The following is a 19,573-nucleotide window of genomic DNA, read 5'->3' as shown; positions in this document are numbered from 1 at the left end:
GCGCCCCTATGTCTTGCTCCTTTTTCACACAGTGTTCTGCTCAAGAGATCTGTCAACATTGTTACACTTATTGTAGACCCATCACACTCTTATCTGAATGGCTGCACCTTGTGCATATAGTACAGTGTACTGCATTCTACCAGGAACAGGCATGTGGGTACTTTCTAGTTTACAGTTATTATGAATAGTATTGCCTTGAACATTACAGGACACTTCGTTTTGTGAGACATTTATTTTTGTTATTTGCCCTGCTTGAATCGCATATTGTGTGCTTGTGTTACTTAAAAAAAAAAAAAAAAGTTTGTAAAACACCTTCCAGGGCATTTTCATTGAGATCAGAAAATGAGCTTCTTCCATCCTGACAAATAGGCAAGCAAAATAATAATAATAATAGTTAATATTTAAGGAATACTCACTCGGCCAACTCTTTGCAAAACAAACAAACAAATGAACAAAAAACTCTTTGCATATAGTTTCTCATGTAATCCTACCAACTGCCTGAGCTATAAGACACTTGCTCTCCTCCCATTTTAGACCCGTGGAACCTGACTCTGAGAGTGGTTAAGTGCCTTGCCCCAAACCAGAGAGCCAGTCATTGGAGAGGCAGGTGCAAAGCAGGGGCCTGCCTCCAGAGCTTGCGCTGTCAGCCTCCAAGTCCTCTGTGTCTGCGTCTGCAGCTTGGGCATGGGGGCAGGGCTGGGACTCAGGAAACTGTCAGATGGGGGGCGGGGTTCTCTGACTGCAGCAGCACACAGTGGCAACCCAGCCCAGCCCAGCCCAGTGTTCTTTCTCCCCCTTCAGATCCTCATTAATCAAGTGCTTTGAACATGAAAGAGAGTGAGATTGGATTTTTGTTAAGATGGAAGAATCTGTTCCCATCTGGTAACCATCACAACTCTCCGATGTCAGCCAGTGGGGAGCACTTCAGTGCAACCTGCGTGGCAGTTTAATAATTCCCCAAGAATACCGAAAGATCTGGCAAAGTCACAAGCAGTCTGGATCCACCAGCACTTGGGCGTAATGACAGGAGCTGGGGTCTCAGGTCTAGAGAAGGGTCAGCCAGCTTTTTCTAAACCTTTTTAGCTTCAGGAGCTCCCTGAGCTCCATCAGCGAGCTCTGCTGGTGTAGCAGGAAGGCAGCCATGGGCAATGTGGGAGCACATGGGCCTGGCTGCCTTCCAATACACATGTGGATCCTGGAATTGGAATTTCATGTAATTTTCCTGTGCCACAAACCATTTTCCTTCTTGTCATTTCATTCGATCATTATAACGTTTTAAAGGCCATTCTTAGTTTGAAAGCTGTACAAAAATAAGAGACTAGATAACCTGGGTTGGAGTCCTGGCTCTTGGGTTTATCATGTGTGTGCCTTTCAACACATTACTTACATTCTCTTGGCTTCATTTCTCTCTTGGGGAACTGAGCGGAGCAGGTGGCGTGCATTCAAGGCCTCCCTTGTGACTTGCACTGACACGTGTGCTTTCTGTGCCTTGCTTAATTTAATCCTCATAATGACCACAAGATGCAGGAATTATACTGTTGCCTTTTGGGGGAAGTTATGGTGATGGAAAGAGGTTTCCTGTAGATTATGCCTGACCTGATCTCTCCTGTTTGTGGAGGTTAATCCTTGTCACATGCAGAAGTCTCACGTTGGTTCGGTGATAGTGTTCCTGCTTCTCTAAGATTCTGTGATTTTTCTGAGTGTCTGTGGTTATACTTCACCTTAGACTGAATGATTTCATCTAATTAGAATTCTTTGATTCAATTAGTAATACATAAACGTCCAATTTACGCTCCAGATTTCACTAAACCAAAGTTGAATGCGAACTCTGAACAGTCACTAATTCTATTGATGTGTACACTGGCAAGCCTGGCTCAGATACACTCGTGCAAATGCTGCATTAAATGAATGAACGCATGTTAAATAGCCCCATGCAACGCCTGGCACAAAGGTCGTCAGCCAAAATTTGTCTCTGCCCTCCTTACTGGCAAGATCAGACTCAGAGAGCTATTTTTTGGGAAAGGTGAGCATCCCCTGGAATAATGAGGCCAAGGCCTTACAAGATACACTGGAACAAAGAAGCCTCTTCCAAGGGTCCAGTGCTCTGAAACCCAGTGTGCTCTCTTGTTTCCAGACTGATCCCTGGATCTGCTTTCATCAGTCACCTACTAGGCAGGGCGTGGCTATTCTAGGACCCGACTGTGGCCCAAAATCCAGCTTCCTTCTGACCCTGTGATCGGCTTCTGCTACCCCACTCTGCTTGCCTGATCCTATCTTCTGTCCTCTGAGCTTTGGCTCCATCCCCCGACCCCCACCACTCCTGACTCATCACAGACAACTCCACTTTGCCTTAATATATCAGGCAGCAGTTCAGACTCTTTTAGGTAGCTCTGACCTTGAACACCTCACCTTGCTTTATAAGTGACCTCCCCCTGGAGGAAGTCCTGGGGCATTTAGAAAGGTTTGGGCATTTGGAATTATCACAGTCTGGGGATGTCACATTTCCTGCATTGCACAACACAGTCTAACCCAACAAAGATTTGCCCCATAAACAGTACCTCTGCCAACAAATAATGGTTCTAGCTCTGAACCATTCATCACAACTACTATTTCTATTCTCTCGAGTACTGGCTTGGTCGTATTTACCTTGTAAACCAATCAGTTAATTTAATCAACACTGTTTTCTTAGTGGATGACAAATGTATTAAATTAACACAAATTAATGAGCATGCACTGTAGAAAATAAGATAGACAGTCATTACTGTAGATCTAGTTAAACAAAGCCTGAACCTCCTATTTATCAATTTTTTCAGAAAACTATTTTCTAGAAAATTGGGTAGGAGTTTGGGACTGGGCTGGCAGCTAAGATCTTAGATTATGCAAAGAGGCAGCCTTTAAAGACTATCCCTAGACAATCAATGGTCATGTGTCCCTTCCTGCCCTACCTCTTGTAGCAAGTTGGGTTCTTTGGAAGACAGATGCTGAACAAAATAAGGCTTGCAAAAATGGATGGGGGAAACGTAATGTGTAAGGAAAGAGAAAGGAAGAAGCAAGATTGGGCTGGAGGACCCATCAGAACACAATGGCGGTCTTACAGTTTCTGCTAGCTCATTATAAGAATCTCAAAAAAAAAAAAAAAAGAATCTCATGCTAGATGGAAATAAATGACTAGACCCTTCTACCCACACCTTGCTCAGTCATTGGCAGGACTTGTACTACAAACAGTGTGATCTCAACTAGGAAGCTGGGGTAGGCCCTGAGAAGTCTAACAGTGGGAGGATGCCAGCAAACCACACTTCTCACAGCTGCGCAGGAAGGTCTTTCTTCAAGAGAGATCTGAGCAGCCTTCTGTGTCTGCCTCACGTCCATATGTATAAGCCTGTGGCCTTTTGCAGCAGGATGAAATGAGAACCAACTATTTCTTGTTGCAATCTCCTACTTGCATGCCAACCTGCTACAATTCAGCTGTCTTTGGGCAAGAACTGCAAAGAAAAAAGAAAAAGACATTCAAAGGATTCATCTCTTAGATAACTGCAAATGGAACTTTTCTCTCCTTCACTTGCACTTTTAAAAATCCAAGACCATTGATGGGATTGATGGAAGGTCATTCTTACTAGGAAAAAAACCTCTCATTAAAGGAGGAGACAAGTTGTCCGTATCTTACATTTTTATACTCAGAGTCATGTACTGCCATGCCTCAAGAAATTTCTCTGTAAAGAAGAGTAAGGAGGAGAAATAGTAGTCACTCGATGCTTTATTTTCCCTCACTTCAAGGAAACATATGCTTTTGCTGAACCTGATATTTACACATATGAGTATAAGAATTCTTCACCATCCAGCAATAACCAATGACCCATGCTAGCCAGTTTGGCCTCATGTAATGGGATTCTTGGCTTTTGCACCCAAGGAAGCAGAGAATAGGTTTTAGGAGGATTGGGGTTCCATTAATTATATACATGATTTTTATTTGTTTAGTGGACCAATGGAAAAAGAGAGACATTAGTGGCATTTATGACTTATTAAGACTAGATGAAAACCTCGGAAAGAGCTTTCTGTGAAGAGAGTGGTCTAATGAGAATGGATGTAATGGTTATTTACCTAATTGAGCAGTAATGACTGAGGTGCAGGCCACTTTCCCAGGATTAATAAAGAGCTGGGGAGTTGACAGTTTGAGCCATTAAGCTCAGCCAGTACTTAATCTTGGCAAAGGGAATGGTGCCAGGATCATATTAGTATTATAAAATGAGAATAAAACTTAGAGAAAGAACTTATTTTTTTGAGAAATGATTTTAATTGGCAGTTAAGCACCTGACATCAGATTGGGCAATGCAAGGTTCATCATGAAACAAATTTTCACATAAAGTCTTCAAATCTTGTTCCAAAGAAAGAGGGGGCTAAGAGAGAGACAATGACCCTTAGCAATATCAAAAATATTTTCATGCACAACCACAAGCAAACAATTATCACCTCCCTTGGTTTAAAAATAAAACAAACAATTCTAAAGACATGGAGTTGAGCTGGAAGCATTGTATACCCTGGAGATTCCCTATCGACATTACCATCCACAGTGTCCTCCAGGAAAACCAGGGCGCCTCTCATCCATAACACCATAGTTGAAGCTAAGACGTTGTCAAATATGTTGAAGTCTTCTTGAAATTGTTTGTATTCAGTGATCCCCTTAACCAGTGTGACAAATGTTCACATGTTACTCACTTGTCAAGAAAAGTTACTCGGTTTACTAAGTATTCGTTATTCCCATAGTTCTGTTCTGGGTGGGAAAGTATGAACATCAGCCGAGAGCAAGTAGGAATCTAAGAAATGGTGCTTCATCTTGTTCTCTATGTGAGGTGAATCTTACAAGACTGGCCTCGAATTTTTGAGGACTTTAAAAATCTGTTTAGTTCGCCAACATTTCCTTCTTTATCTTGAAAGCACTGAGTGCCTTACAAGACATCTTGAAAAAGGTCGAGGCTCTAAACATGAGTAAGGCACAGCCACTGCTCACCAGGAGCTTACAATCTAGCAGAGATCTCAGAGTCTAGAGCACTGTTCTAGAAATCGGCATAGGGATAGGGATACCTGGGTGGCTCAGTCAGCTAAGTGTCTGACTCTTGATTTCACCGTAGGTCATGATCTCAAGGACAGGAGATCCAGCCTTGAGTTGGGATCTGCACTAGGCATGAAGCCTGCTTAAGTTTTTTTCTATCCCTCTATCTTTCTTTCTCTCCTTCTCTTAAAAAAAAAAAATTAAATTGACAAAAAAAAAAAAAAAGAAAGAAAGAAAGAAAGAAATCTGCTTGGGGATCAAAATTTCCAATCATATCCCTCCTTCCATCACCTTGACTCTATAATCATTACCTCAATTTGCTCTAAAGGATACAGTAAATGGGGTTGAGTCTTCTCTGTGAAACCCCCTCTGCTGAAGCAGCTGAGCCAACAACAGCGGGAACAATGTCGTCATTCATTTCAAGGAAAGTTACCAAGCCCTTACCATGTAATAAGATGTTAGGGTGTAAGACATGACAGTGCATAAATAAATAATCTTTATACTCTCATAATACAGCAGAATCAGAGAGAAATAAAAAGAATACATGTGTTAATGTGTTATAGGTGCTTTGATAGCAAGGCAGGGAGATGTCCAGAGAAGGCAATCAGCCAATCCCAGTAGTCAAAAAGGCTTCAAAAAGAAGGTGACCCTTATTAAACCTGGTGGAGTTAGGATATCTACCTTTAGGTAGAGGCGCGTAAAGAAACTACCAAGTCAAGGGGCAACATAAAGAAAGGGGCTGACAGAGTGAACAACCAGGAATGGTCAAAGAACACTAAAGGATTCCCATAGAAGGCCTCTTGGCTGCATCTTCTTCATGCCTTGATGGGCTGACCAACACTCCATTCTTCCTTCTAATACCCTGACTAACTAGCACCCATGACTAGCAGGATAGCCCTTAAAAAGTCATCCATTTCTGCTCCCACCTCTTGGGTTATATGAGTCTCAGGTGTTTGTTCCCAAAGCAGCCTATGCCAGTTTTACTCATTATTAAAATGATATAATTAACATAAACTATGTTGAAGAGTTGTTGTTTCTGTGAAAATTAAATTGGATACTTTGGAAAGACTTGACTTTTTTTTCCTGAGTCACTAAAAGAAGCAATAGAATTAAGCACAGGGTATGTAACTATAAAAGAATGAAAGAGGATTATAAAAATCCCTACAATGAGATTCTGCCTCAAATTGCTTTGCTGGTATCTCAAGTTCTCACTCCAATTTAAAGAAAACAAAACTGGAAATCATAAAGATGCATTATGGATATATTTTATGCACACAAAAGCAAGATGATGCATAAAATCAAATAAAAGTCTTGGCCCTACATTAAAGAAATGATAAATGCATGCACATTAATGTTTTATATTCAAATGTTTTAAGAAGGTTTTGTGTGTGTGCTTCCTTTTTTTAACCAACGTTGTGATCAATTAACCAGCTGTCAGTATTAATGTGCTGGTTGAAAGGGTTTCTCTTATGGTATGAATTTACCGTAGGACAAGAAAAGATCAGACCTAAGAGGCAGACAGAAAGGCTCCAAACGCCACAATTTGTAGCTTATTCTGTAGATCAGGGGTTGGCAAGATATAGACCTCAGTCCAAACCCAGGCTGTAGCTTATTTTTATAAAGTATTATTGGGACACAGCTGTATTCATTCAGTTAAAGGGTTGTCTATGGCTTTTTCCACTATGCAATGGTGGAGTTAAGAAGGAGTTCTTACCAAGACGGTGTGCAAGTATACATGAAGGTTTAGTTTCTGCCTTCAGGAAAGGCATGAAGTCATGCCCTTCTGCTCAGTCGTCTCTCTCGACAAACACCTTAGGCCACTGTGGTATCACATACTGTTATCCCAGAACACAGGGAAAGACATAGAGACAACCAGTAAGAAGGCCTCCAACTCTTGGGGATGAGGGCATAAAACAGCTGGCCCAAGTTACTATACGAATTCCATTGAGAGTCACCCACCACTAGAGGAAGCGTATAAAAGTCTCTCCCACACAAGACCCACCACAGATCTAAGGCAGAAGTTCAAGTGCCATGGTGGGGAAGGAACTGGGACCCTGAGACGCTCCCAAGCCCAAGACCCTGGTGCACAGGTTGATATAAGACCAAGGCTGAGTCAGACAAAGGAGAGGCTTCCGACCTCCAGCTTAGCAAGCCCTGAGCAACAAGCAGAAGCCATGTTCATGAACACAGCTGCAGAGGAAAGTAGAGACCGGAGCACTAAAACCCTCCCCACCCCATCTCCCACCCTGAAAGTACCCCAAAAGGAATGTGAAGTGTAGGGGCTATGGATGATCATAGCAACAACATTGTTAACTAGTAGGAAGATGCAAAATGGAAGCCAGGACAAGAGACCACAACACACCTAGCCCAATGACTAAAATAAAACATACTGACCATACCAGGTGCTAACAAGGAGAGAATGTATCTCTCAGACATTTATTTTTGGTATGATCACTCTGGAAAACTGTCTGGTAGTTTCTCGTGAAGTTCAACGTATACTCATCCTGTGGCCCAGTAGTCTTACTCCTGGGTATTTACCCTAGGGAAATGAGAACTTCCATTCACATAAAATCTTATACATGAATATTCATAGCAGCTTTGTCTGGAATTGCCAAAGACTGGGAACAAGCCAAATCTAGAGAGCTTATCCTCCTGTATTCTCAAGAGCCACCACACCTACTACGAACACCCAAGCCAGGACTTCTCCCTCTGTCTCACACTTAAAACACCAAGTCCTTATTTTACCTTATAAAGTATATCTCAGATCTGCACCCTTCTCTCTTTTCCAATTTCTATTTGACATACAACAGGTACCACTTATCTCTTTCCCATACTTCTGCATGGTTTCCTAACAATCATAGTGTAATTTAGCATTAGACCTCCCCAATAGATCCCTCAATGGCGACTAAAGAAATCTATTTGAAACAGGTGTTTGCCCCACATCAACATTCAATAGCTCCCACAGTACACAGGAAAAAGCACAGCTCCTTTAACTGGCACATGAGACCCTAAAAGGACCAACTCTTGTCTTCCCAGCCCCATATCTTGGCCTTGGAAGCTCCTACTTCAGACTTCAGCAATCCCAAATTGATGTTATTTCACACTGTAACTGTTCACGCAGTCAGCCCTGCCTAGAATCAGTGTCTTTCACCTGGTTTCCCCTGACCCATCCTTACTGACCCTTTAGGGTTCAGCTCAGCTGTCCCCTCATTCCTTTTTTTAAAAAATTATTTATTTGACAGAGATCAAAAGTAGGCAGAAAGGGCAGGCAGAGAGAGAGAGGGAGAGGAAGAAGGCTCCCCACTGAGCAGAGAGCCTGATGTGGGACATGATCCCAGGACCCTGGATCATGATCTGAGCAGAAGGCAGAGGCTTAATCCACTGAGCCACCTAGGTGCCCTTGTCCTCTCATTCTTGACTTCTTCCCACTCCACCCATATCCATGCTCCAACAGGGAACCCACACTCAGATTTCTGAGACCATCAAAGAAGCCATAAAACCTGCAGTGAGCCTGTTTTGGGTTTTCTGAGTATTGCAGTTTCCTAGGATCTCTCACGGAAGAAATGGGGAGAAGCAGGAGTAATAGCATGGAAGTGATTAAGCCTTTGAAGTGTACCCTTTGTTCCCAGGCTCCTGTTAATTACCATTTAAGAAAGGTTTATTTGTAATGTATTCAATTACTTAGGTAACAAAATAGCTTTTTACTGATCAGTTAGAGCAGCATTTGCTTAATAGCCACAAAGGCTGGGCCGGAGTTTCATTGATAGTCTACTCCCAGATCTGGGCTTATCTCAGACGGAGCTGGGCGGTGGAGGGAGTCTTACCGGAGTACATTATAACTGTTAATATAATCACTTAGATTTAGAGAAACGTAAGTTTAGGGATTTTCCCCATTATTCTTTAAAGAATAAGTACAACAAAGGAGAAGAGCCAAGGAACTCCAATGTCTATTTTATTCATTCTTCCAGTCGATTCCTGAGAGGAAATGCTTCATGAGATTTCTACTGATCAGGTTTCTTCTCACAATTCCCAACACCCTGCTCAAATCTGACCTCCTCGGCACTTCTCTGACTACCCAGGACCGCTACAAGATTTCTCTAATCTCCGACATTTTTGCTGTATTTCCCATGGAGCTTTGCCAGTGGTCTAATGGTTATCTACAGAGAAACAAAAAGGAAGAGACAGAGGAGCATAAGACTGGGAGGGCCAAAGCCATTTTGTTGTAGCCCCTACCGTGTGAATGGTCAAGGGAAGCTCCTGGAAAAGGGGACATGTCAGCTAGATATTGAAAGATAAATAAAAATTCAACAGACTGATATATGGAGTGAGGCATATATCAGTGACTCTTTTTTTTTTTTTTTTCCCCAAAAAGAGGGAATTCATATCTGAAAACACGAATGTGTGATCTGGGGTCTTCAATACAAAAATGCCATGGGGGTATCTGACAAGAGGTAGGCAAGGCCAGATCCTAGAAGGTTTTAGGTTAAGCTGGGCACTTATCCTGTTTATGGTGAAGATCCAGAAGAGGAAGACTTACCATCACAGTTCTCTAAAGGAATAAAGGAAAATTCTATGGGTGGAGGGGCCCTATAAACAGAGAGAGGCAAAACAAAAATCAGGGCAGCCAGGACAGGGAGGGAGGGGAATGGGAGGAAGAATCACGCCTATATATTGAGGTTTCAGGACTATATGAGAACAGATAGAACAAGAATTAGAAAGGAAGATAAGAAAGGGAAAGGAAAGAAAAGAAAAAAAAAATAATAAAAACACAGGCACTGTGGTGAAGACTGTGGACATAGTCATCCAAGTCTGGGTTACAAGGCTGGCTTTCCCTCTAATTTGTCATAAAACATTCAGAAAGATTCTAATCACACTTAGTTGCCAATCTATAAAACAGGGAACGTACCTCACAGTTTTTAGTTAGATTAAAAAGTCTTAAGATACTTTAAATACTTAAAATATTAACAAGGATATAATGACTGCTTGGTAACATTCCTTAAGATCACACTCAGTTGTACAGAAACCTGGATTAAGAGTGGTAATTCTTCAAACAGCGAAGTCAACTCTACTTAGGTAAAATGTCACCATGAGGGACAGCTGGGTGACAGGTATGTGAAAACTCTGTGCCATTTCTGCAACTTCTCATGAGCCTTTAATGATGTCTAAATAAAAGTTTAATTTTTACAAAGCCATAAATACTTTTGACAAACCACAGTGACAATTTATTGGATAAATAGTCTTTGAGAACCTATTTATATCCTACCTACTCTGGACGATGGTTTTCCTTTGTTTCTCATTCTCCAGGGTTCACAGATATCATTTGCCAAGTGACAGTGTCATTTCAGTTTTCATTACCCCCTTTTTTTTTTAAAAGATTTTATTTATTTATTTGACACAGAGAGAGAGAGCATAAGCAGGCAGAGTGGCAGGCAGAGGTAGAGAGAGAAGCAGGCTCCCCGCCGAGCAAGGAGCCCAATGCTGGACTCGATTCCAGGACCATGATCCCTGGGATCATGACCAGAGCCAAAGGCAGCCATTTAACCGACTGAGCCACCCAAGGCGTCCCTTCATTACTCCTCTTAAACAGAAACACAGCAATAAAAATAAACTATTGGAAATGGAATTATGAGTGGCCTACTATAAAACTGGAGTTTCTTTTGCTGTTTAGCTGTTCAGCTGAGAGCCTGAATCCAACCAAACACATACCCTTTACTTCTAAGGTTCTGCCCAGTCCTCTAAGTAGAGTTGCACAGAAACCACAGTCCTCTCCCATAAAGGCTAGTAGTGAATCTCAACAAAGGCAGGATTTGAATTTTGATCTGAACAATTTACTAGAAAGTACAGTTCATTTGTCATCCAAGACAGAGTTGCTAGCTTTGTCTTTGTGCCACCTGAAGCCAGGGTGCTTATCTCCATGACAAGAATAAAGATTCAATTTCAGTCCCTATCACCCCCCCACCACAGCAGAACAGGGCACCCAAGAGCCTGAATAATCTGCCAGACTCTTTGCTGAGGGCATGCTGCAGTATACCTGGCATCCCTAGCCCCGTTCACTAATTACTGCTGTCAATCCTAACTTGAGAAGTAAATTGCCTGTGTTCTACCCATACTCTTCCCTGTCTTCATTGTATAAATCCAGCTCTGCTGAGATCACAACCAATGACTTTGGCCACAGTGGTGACTTCTCATCTAGACTGCTAGTCCCTGCACAAAGGAGTCCTTGTGGCAGCAGCCATCACTTTTAGTTCAAAGGGACCCTTGCTATGTCCCGTGGCAAGTTTGCACTTCCTTTTGGGACTAGGACCTCCAGCCTGCAGAGTAGAGAGGTACACAAAGTGTCCCAGGGGTTCTTTGGGAGTGATGTCTCGTGAAGCCATTTCTGTCTCTACCCTTTGGTTATCAGATGTATGTCAGCCTCCTATTAGTAAACACAGCATGATAAAGAAAGCCCTGATTTTATGCATACGCAGCATTTTGAAGGATGGCATTCCATCCTTTCAGAGTGCCGTTAGGATGGCACTTTATCTATGCCTTTAGCAGACCACCCAGGAGAGTATACTATATGATATAAACTGAGGATTCTATGATCAGTGGTTCAAGCCTATATCTGCTTCACTATGAAATGGATCTCCTGATCAGATATTGTGTTGTTTGGCATGCCGTTCCAATTGAGCAATCAGAAATCCTCTAGGGATTGGTGAATGGTGCTGACTACAACTCAGAGGTCAGGGAAGCAAGCTCATATTCAGAGTAGGTATACACGGGGAAGATGGAGAGCTTTCCCTTGCAGTATTGAAAGGACCCAGTGTAGTCAACTTTTGACAAGGTAACAAATTGGTCTTCTTAAGAAGTAGTGCCATATTGGGGCTCAGTGTTGGTCTCCGTTATTGGTAATTCCAAGACAGTCAAATACAACAATAGCTAAATTGACCATGATAAGGGGTAATTCATCATGTTGTCCAAATGTGTAGTATTACTCCCTGCCACTATTCTGAGAAGCCTAATATGGAGTTATTCCAACTACCAAGTATGTCAATACAAATTAAACCCCCAGGGATGTGGGAAGTGAGCAATGAAAGGTCTGAAGATCTAGTGAACCATTCTACTTAAACTAGGATTCTATTTGTTACCTGGCCCCATGAGATTCCATGCTTGTAGTGGGGCCATAATGAGACTTCAGTTTGCCAAGTGTCAGGTTAACATAGACCCTGTGTCTAATAGTCCTCAAAATGTCTGTATATTCTTCTTTCCCCAGTGCACAGCCATTCAAATAAATGGCCATAAGTCCCTTTGGGGAAGGACTAGGAGAATTATTACAGTTCATACTTACTATAGTTCTATAAGACCTGGTTTTATCACCCCCTCTCTACTGCCTTATAGTAGGAGGCCACCACTGAGCTTCTTTGTAATGCTGGTTCCTCTCACCATTACTTTCTTCAGGAATGGTGTGTCTTCTGAGCCCTTTCATGCAACATCATTCTCTGGTGGATCTTCTTGCTTCCCATAATATGTCCATTACACCATGACCTTTTTGTTCTTTTTTTATACTGTCTTCCAGGGCAACTCAGACATTTCCATTTTGCCTAAGAAGGACCAACACTTCCTCCAGACTTCTAAGTTACTCTATCAAAGAGTTTGCCTTGCCTCTTGGGTCCTTGATAGAGTGTTATATCCCATTTCCAAGAAAGTGACCCTAAGTCAATGAATTCTGGCCTGTCCTGTCTTAAGTCCCATCCCTGTCCAACAATCAGCAGAGAATCCCTCCAACACTGTTTTGAGAAAAATTTTGAATCACATGATCAATTAGTGATAGCAGTCATGGAGAGGTGAGAGGGAGCTTTAAGACATATGGTATACTTTTGCATTTCTGATGTAAACATCTGCTCAACTTACAACCTGTAAGTATAGAAATGAGTAAGGACAACCACAGGAGCATAAAGTCTCTGACCTTGGTCTCAAATCTTGGCCTCAGTTCCTCTGTAGTTTAATCAATGAAGTTAATTAAAGTGATAGATCATGCACTTGACTTTTTCTAGGGACTGGTGTTGAAGGGGGAAAGGAGAAGGAAGAAAAGGAACCTGGGGTGGGGGTTGGGGGGAGTTGTTGATGATAGGGAGGTAATAAGAAGTCGACACTGTAAAGTAACAGATAGAAGAAGGGGACTTTGAGGGACTTCTTGAAGATAAATAATTTCCTTTTCTCAATTTTGTCCTTATTGATCCTCACACAGTCCTTGTTTGGGTAGAGATCTAAACCCCCTTAAAACTCCTCTTCTGAGACTTAAAATGTCAACTGCATGGTTACCAAAGTCATTTTAGTTATTACCAAAATCTTTCCAAGGTGGCTCCATCTAAGTGGTAACAAGCTCCAATAAGTAAAATCAATGGACTCCTGTCTTGCTTTACTTTTCCTTAATGGCCATCTGATAAACTGGGGCAGGAGGAGGGGATATCTCCCCAGGAATTCATTTCTACTGTGGCAAGGCTGGGAATTTGAAAGAGATTCAAATTAACCACTGTGTGTTTTTGTTAGACTCCTTCACAGGTCTGATAAACATCTTGACAGACATCATTTGGCGATTCACCGGAGACTTTCTGGCACCTGATCTCGTCTGCCGAGTGGTTCGTTATTTGCAGGTATGTCGCGCCTTACGAATGTGATGAAACAAACTGACACCAAGATTAGGTCTTGGATTCTTCATAAGGAAAATAATATAGAACCCAGCACTTCTACCCAATAAACTTCTCGCTTCTTCTAGTTGGAAGGACAAGAATAATTTGTAAGATTTTGGGGTTTTTGCTAAAATAATAAACATACAGATAAAACATAAGTAGCATTAGTAAGAATATAAGTGTCCACGTTTCAAGTATTAAGTAAAATTTTGGAGTCAACATGAAGGTCTTTGACATATTCTGGCTGTCTTGGTCCATTCAGGCTGCTGTAACAAAAATGCCGCACAATAGGTAGCTTAGAAACAACAAATATTTATTTCTCACACTTCTGGAGGCTGGAAGTTCAAGATCACTGTGCCAGAAATTGTCAGACCAAGTGCCTTCTTGCAGGTTGCAGACTCCAGATTATGACACATGGCAGAAGGAGCAAGGGAGCTCTATGGAGTCTCTTTTGTAAGAGCACTAATCCCATTCATGAGGGCTCCACTCTCATAACCTAATCATCTCCCAACAGCCTGACCCCTAACACCATCACAATGGGCATTAAGATTCCAACATGTGAATTTTGGAGGGACACAAACATTCAGAGTATATGTAGCACTGTCTAAACAATCTTCAGAATATTTATCAGTTTTCTTTTCTTTCTTTCCTTTTTTTTGCCATTTTCCCCCACTCAAATTAACACAACACGGGCTACTGTTCTTTTTGAAAAACGTTGACAGATTGTTAGAAAGTAGGTATTATCTCTGGTTATTTTACTTGTATTTCTTGTATTACCACCGAAATTGGACTTTTTAAAATATCTACTGGCATTTGAATTTCTTCTTCTTCAAAGTATCTGTTATTCTTTTTCAATTTTTTTATAACTGGGATACTTGTTTTTTTCTCAGTTATTGATAATATCTATTTTCAGATTAAAGACATTTATACTTTGCCTGTTGAATATGCTTCAAAGTAAAAATTATAAATACAAATATATATATACATAAAATATATGGTATAAAATATTACATATGTATCATTTACATATATTAGTAATATATTATATATGTATATAATATGGATTAAGGCACATCAACTAATTATAGAAAGAATGAACTGTTTCATAACTGGTATTAGGATTGAGGTGCTGCTTCAGAGCTGTTAACAATTATTTTTCATTAATATATTTCTATTTTTATGCCCATACTTCAGGTCTAAATTACTGTAGCTTTATAAAGCACAGTGCATTTCTGGGAAAACTTACCCTATAAGATTCCATTTGTTAGTAGAGTTTTGTAGAATCTTTGCAACTATATTCATCCATGATTTTAATTTGTTCTATCATTTTTAGACCTTGGAAATGGAGTTACTTCATCTCCAGAAAATGGACAGAGAATAGTTACAATTAAAAATCTTTTGTGCTCTGAACATAATCTTGAAAGTTTGGTAGATGTGAAAGAGCCCTGATTACTATCTGGAACTGGCATTTTTTCAGGGATAATTTTTTAAAACACATTTTAATTTATTATTTAAAAAATTTGCTTCCTTTTAGGTAGATGTTATCAATTGCTTATTCTAGCAATTGCTGAGAAATAAATTATGCCAGTTCTGTGTTAGAAGCAGGGATATGGTTGAGCTAAATAGCTATCAGTTGAAATAAACTAAACTATCAATCAAATTGACCTAATTGGCATTTATACAACACTTCATCCAACAAAACAGAATGCTTATTCTTATCAAAATCACAGGGAACATTCACCAAGAGAAATTACATACCACCATAAAACACACTTTAACAATGTAAAAGAGTGGAAATAGCACAAAGTATGCTCTCAGACCCAACTAGAATTAAACTAAAAATGTATAACAGAAAGATAGCTGGCCAGTCTCAATGTTTTTGGAGATGAAACAACATGCTTCTAAGTAACATGTGGGTCAAAAAAATGAAAATACAATTTATCATAATTTGTAGGACAGTAAAAACAGTGCTTCTGAAGAAATATAGCATTTAATTTCTTGTATTAAAAAAGAAAAAAAGATCTAAAATTAACAAAGCTTCCCCCTTAGGAAACCAGAGAAAGCAGACCAATGTAAACCTAAAGCAAGCAGAATGTTTTAAATGATAAAAATTAGAACAAATTACTAAATGAAAACAGTAATTCAATTGTGAAAAATCAATGAAACTATAAACTGGTTCTTCAAAGAGATAATAAAACTGGTAAACTTCTTGTCAGGCCAAAGAAGAGTAGAAAAGGGATGACACAAATTACTGATATCAAAAATGAAAGAGGGGTCATTATTACTGATCTGATAATAAAATGATAATAAAGGAATTTATGAAATACAAGTTTGATAAATTACTTTAAATGGACCAAATCCTTGAAAGACACAATCTGCCAAAACTCACACAAGGAAAAAATATATTACCTGAATAGGTCTATATCTATGAAAAAGATTTAATTGATATTTTATAATCTTCTAAGAAAGAAAGCACCAGGTCCAAATGGGTTTACCGGTGAATTCTACCAAACATTAAAGGAAGAAATTATACTAACTAGTTTCTTTTTTTTTTTTAAGATTTTATTTATTTATCAGAGCGAGAGAGTACATGAGTTGGGAGGGTGTAGGGAGAAGGGCAGGAGGAGAGGGAGCAGCAGACTTGCTCCTGAGGAGAGTCTGATACAAGGCTCAATCCTAGGACCTTGAGATCATGGCCTGAGCTGAAGGCAGACTTATAACCTACAGAGCCATCCAGGCTCCTCTACTAATAAGTTTCTAATTTTTCTAGAACATAAAAGCAAAGGGAACATTTCTTAACTCACTCTGTGAGTCCAGCATTACTCTAACACCAAAACCAGACAAAGGCATTATAGGAAAGTAAAACTATACACCAATATCTCTCATGAACATAGATATAAAAATTATCAACAAATATTAGTAAATTGAATGAAAATACTTATAAAAAGAATTACATACCATGACCAAATGGAATTCATTCCAGGTATGCAAGGTTCACGATTCAAAAGTCAATTAATGTAATTCATTAAATCAAAAAGTTGAAGTGAAAAAAAATGTATATAACCATTTTAATAGACACAGAAAAAGCATTTGCTAAAATCCAATATCCATTCACAGTAAAAAGTCTCCACAAACTTTTCATAGAAGGCAATTTCCTCAGTTGGTAGCTACAAAAAGCTACTACTAACCTCATACTCAATGGTGAGAGACTGGATGTATCTTTCCTAAGATAGGGAACAAGGCAAGGATGTTCCCTCCCATTACCCCCATTAGGATCATACTGGAAATCCCACCTAACTCAACAGGACAAAAAAAGGAAATAAAAGGTATACAGATTGGGAAAGATGAAATACCTGTTCACAGATGAAAAAAACAAAACAAAACAAAACAAAATATAGGAAATCTGTGGGCTTATTAAGTGAAAATAAAAATAACAAGGTTGAAGACTACAATATGCTTTTATATACTAGGAATGAAAAATTTGAATTTAAAATTTAAGAAGCAATAGCTATTTATGTTAGCACAAAAAATATGAAAGACTTAGGTATAAACCTAGCAAAATATGTGCAAGATCAGTATGAAGGAAACTATAAAACTTTGGTGGGAGGAATCAAAGAATATCAAAGTATAAAGATAGGTATTCTATGTTAGGAAAATGCACTATAGTTAAGATATCAATTTTGTTCAAAACAACTTATAAATTCAATGCAATCCCAGTCAAAATCCCAGCAGGTTATTTTATAGATACAGACAAACAAAGTTTGTGTGGACAGGTTAAAGACACAGACAAGCCAGTACAATACTGAGGAAGAACACAGTTGGAGGAGCTACTATCTGATTTCAGACTTACAAAAATGCTACAGCTACATCACGACACCATGATATTGGCAAAAAAAAATCAACAAATAGATCAATGGAACAGAATAGAGACCCCAGAAACAAATGCACACTAAAAGTCAACTGATCTTTGACAAAGGAGCAAAGACAATTCAGTGGAGAAAAGATAGCCTTGCCAAGAAATACTGCTGGAGTCATTGGTATCCAATTAAATAATATAAATGATCATGATGATGATCTGACTAAAGACTTTACACCTTTCACAAAAACTAATTCAGTATGGATCATAGACGTGAATGAAACATGCAAGGCTATAAAACTACTAGAAGATAACATAAGAGAGAATCTAGGGGACTTTGGGTTTCTCAATGGCTTTTTAGATATGACACCAAAAGCACCATCCATGAAAGAAAAAAATGAAAAGTTGGATTTTATGAAAATTTAAAACATCTCTGCAAAAGACACTGTTAAGAGACAGAAAAGACAAGGCACAGAATGGCAAAAAAAAATGTTTGCAAAACATATACTTCATAAAGAATTTGTATCCAAAATATACAAAGAGCTCTTAAAACTCAACCCACTTAAAAATGAGCAAAAGATCTGAACAGACACTTCTCCAAAGAAGATAGAACGATAACAAACAAGCATATGAAAAGAAGCTCACCACTATATAGCATTAGGGAATCCCAAATTAGAACAAGATAGCATTAACATAGCTATTAGAATGACTATAGCCCAAAAAACTGATGATGCAAAATGCTAATGCTGTTTGCAGGAATGCAAAATGATACATCCATTTGGAAAGCTATTTTGGCAGTTCAATTTTATAAAAATAAAATTCTATAAAAACAAAATTGAACATACTCTTATCATACAATATAGCAATTACACTCCTAGGTATATAAACAATGAGTTGACAACTTACATTCACACAAAAACTTACACAAGAATGTTTATAGCAATGTTATTCAGAATTGTCAAAAATCAGAAGCAAGATGTTCCTCAAAAGCTGAATGGATGAAAAAAAATGGCTACATGAGTATGATTACAACCATATGACCTTCTGGAAAAGGGAAACGATGAAGACCATAAAAAGATCAGTGGTTCCTAGGGACTTGGAAGGATTGAATAGGTAAAGCACAGAGGATTTCTAGAATAGTAAAACTTTTCTGTATGAATGGTGGATACATGATATCATGCATTTATCAAAAACCCACAGAATTATAAAACATAAAGAATAAGACTTCATATAAAACATTGATTTGGGTAATAATGTGTTGATATCAGTTCATCAGTTTTAACAAATGGATGCTAATAATAGGGAAGGATGTTAATAATAGGGAAAACTGGGGGAGAGGAGGGTGGGACATCTCTGTACTATCTGCTCTATTTTTACTGTAAAACTAAAATTGCTGTAATAAATAAAGTATATTAATTTTTTAAGTCCAGGGATCCTCCTGTACATGGATCCAATCTGGTATTTTTCTAAATAAAATTTTTCTAAGTTTGCTGCATTCAAGTCTCACTTCTCTGGAAGATTTTCCTTAGTTTTATATTTCCTAGGTCATTTTTGTCAGAATTGAGGGGTGGGGTAGTGCGAATTCAGACATATGTCCTCAAGCTGCCATCTGTTCTCCAAATGGTATCCCATATGTTGTTGATGTGTAGAATTTTCATTGTTGACATTTATGAATTGACTATAATTGTACTTTGATTTCCTTCTTGACTCAAGTTAATTACAAGGGTGTTTAAATTTCCAAGTGGTATTTTAAAAAAAAATAACATGGTACTAATTTCAGCTTTTATTGCTTGTTGTTTTAAATATGCAAATTATATAAGTTGTATAATTTTTGGAATCTATTGAGGGATTTTTTTTCTTGGTAGTTTAGTTTAGGACCAGTTTTGAAATGGTTGCCTAGATATTTTACAATAATGTGTATTATTTTTAAAGTGTGTTTAATTTTTCCATGTATTATTATGTTTTATTCTTTTAAATCTTTAAACATTTTAGTTATAC

At 39.0% G+C, this 19,573-nt stretch overlaps 1 protein-coding gene across 2 annotated transcripts in view; it reads left to right on the top strand.

The window, feature by feature from the left end:
• The window catches only part of NPSR1 (neuropeptide S receptor 1), a 149,680-nt gene that overhangs the window by 86,113 nt on the left and 43,994 nt on the right, over positions 1-19,573 (top strand). Inside the window, exon 3 of one of the 2 annotated variants that reach the window (XM_059395660.1) lies at positions 13,580-13,683. The exons of the other annotated variant lie outside the window; for it this stretch is intronic. Within the exon in view, the coding sequence (XP_059251643.1) occupies positions 13,580-13,683 (104 nt within the window). The remainder of the gene's footprint in view (positions 1-13,579; positions 13,684-19,573) is intronic. 2 annotated transcript variants of the gene reach the window in all.

This window comes from Mustela nigripes, chromosome 4, assembly GCF_022355385.1.
Source record: "Mustela nigripes isolate SB6536 chromosome 4, MUSNIG.SB6536, whole genome shotgun sequence".
Taxonomy (NCBI): Eukaryota; Metazoa; Chordata; class Mammalia; order Carnivora; family Mustelidae; genus Mustela; species Mustela nigripes.
This window is presented reverse-complemented; position numbering and strand designations above follow the sequence as displayed.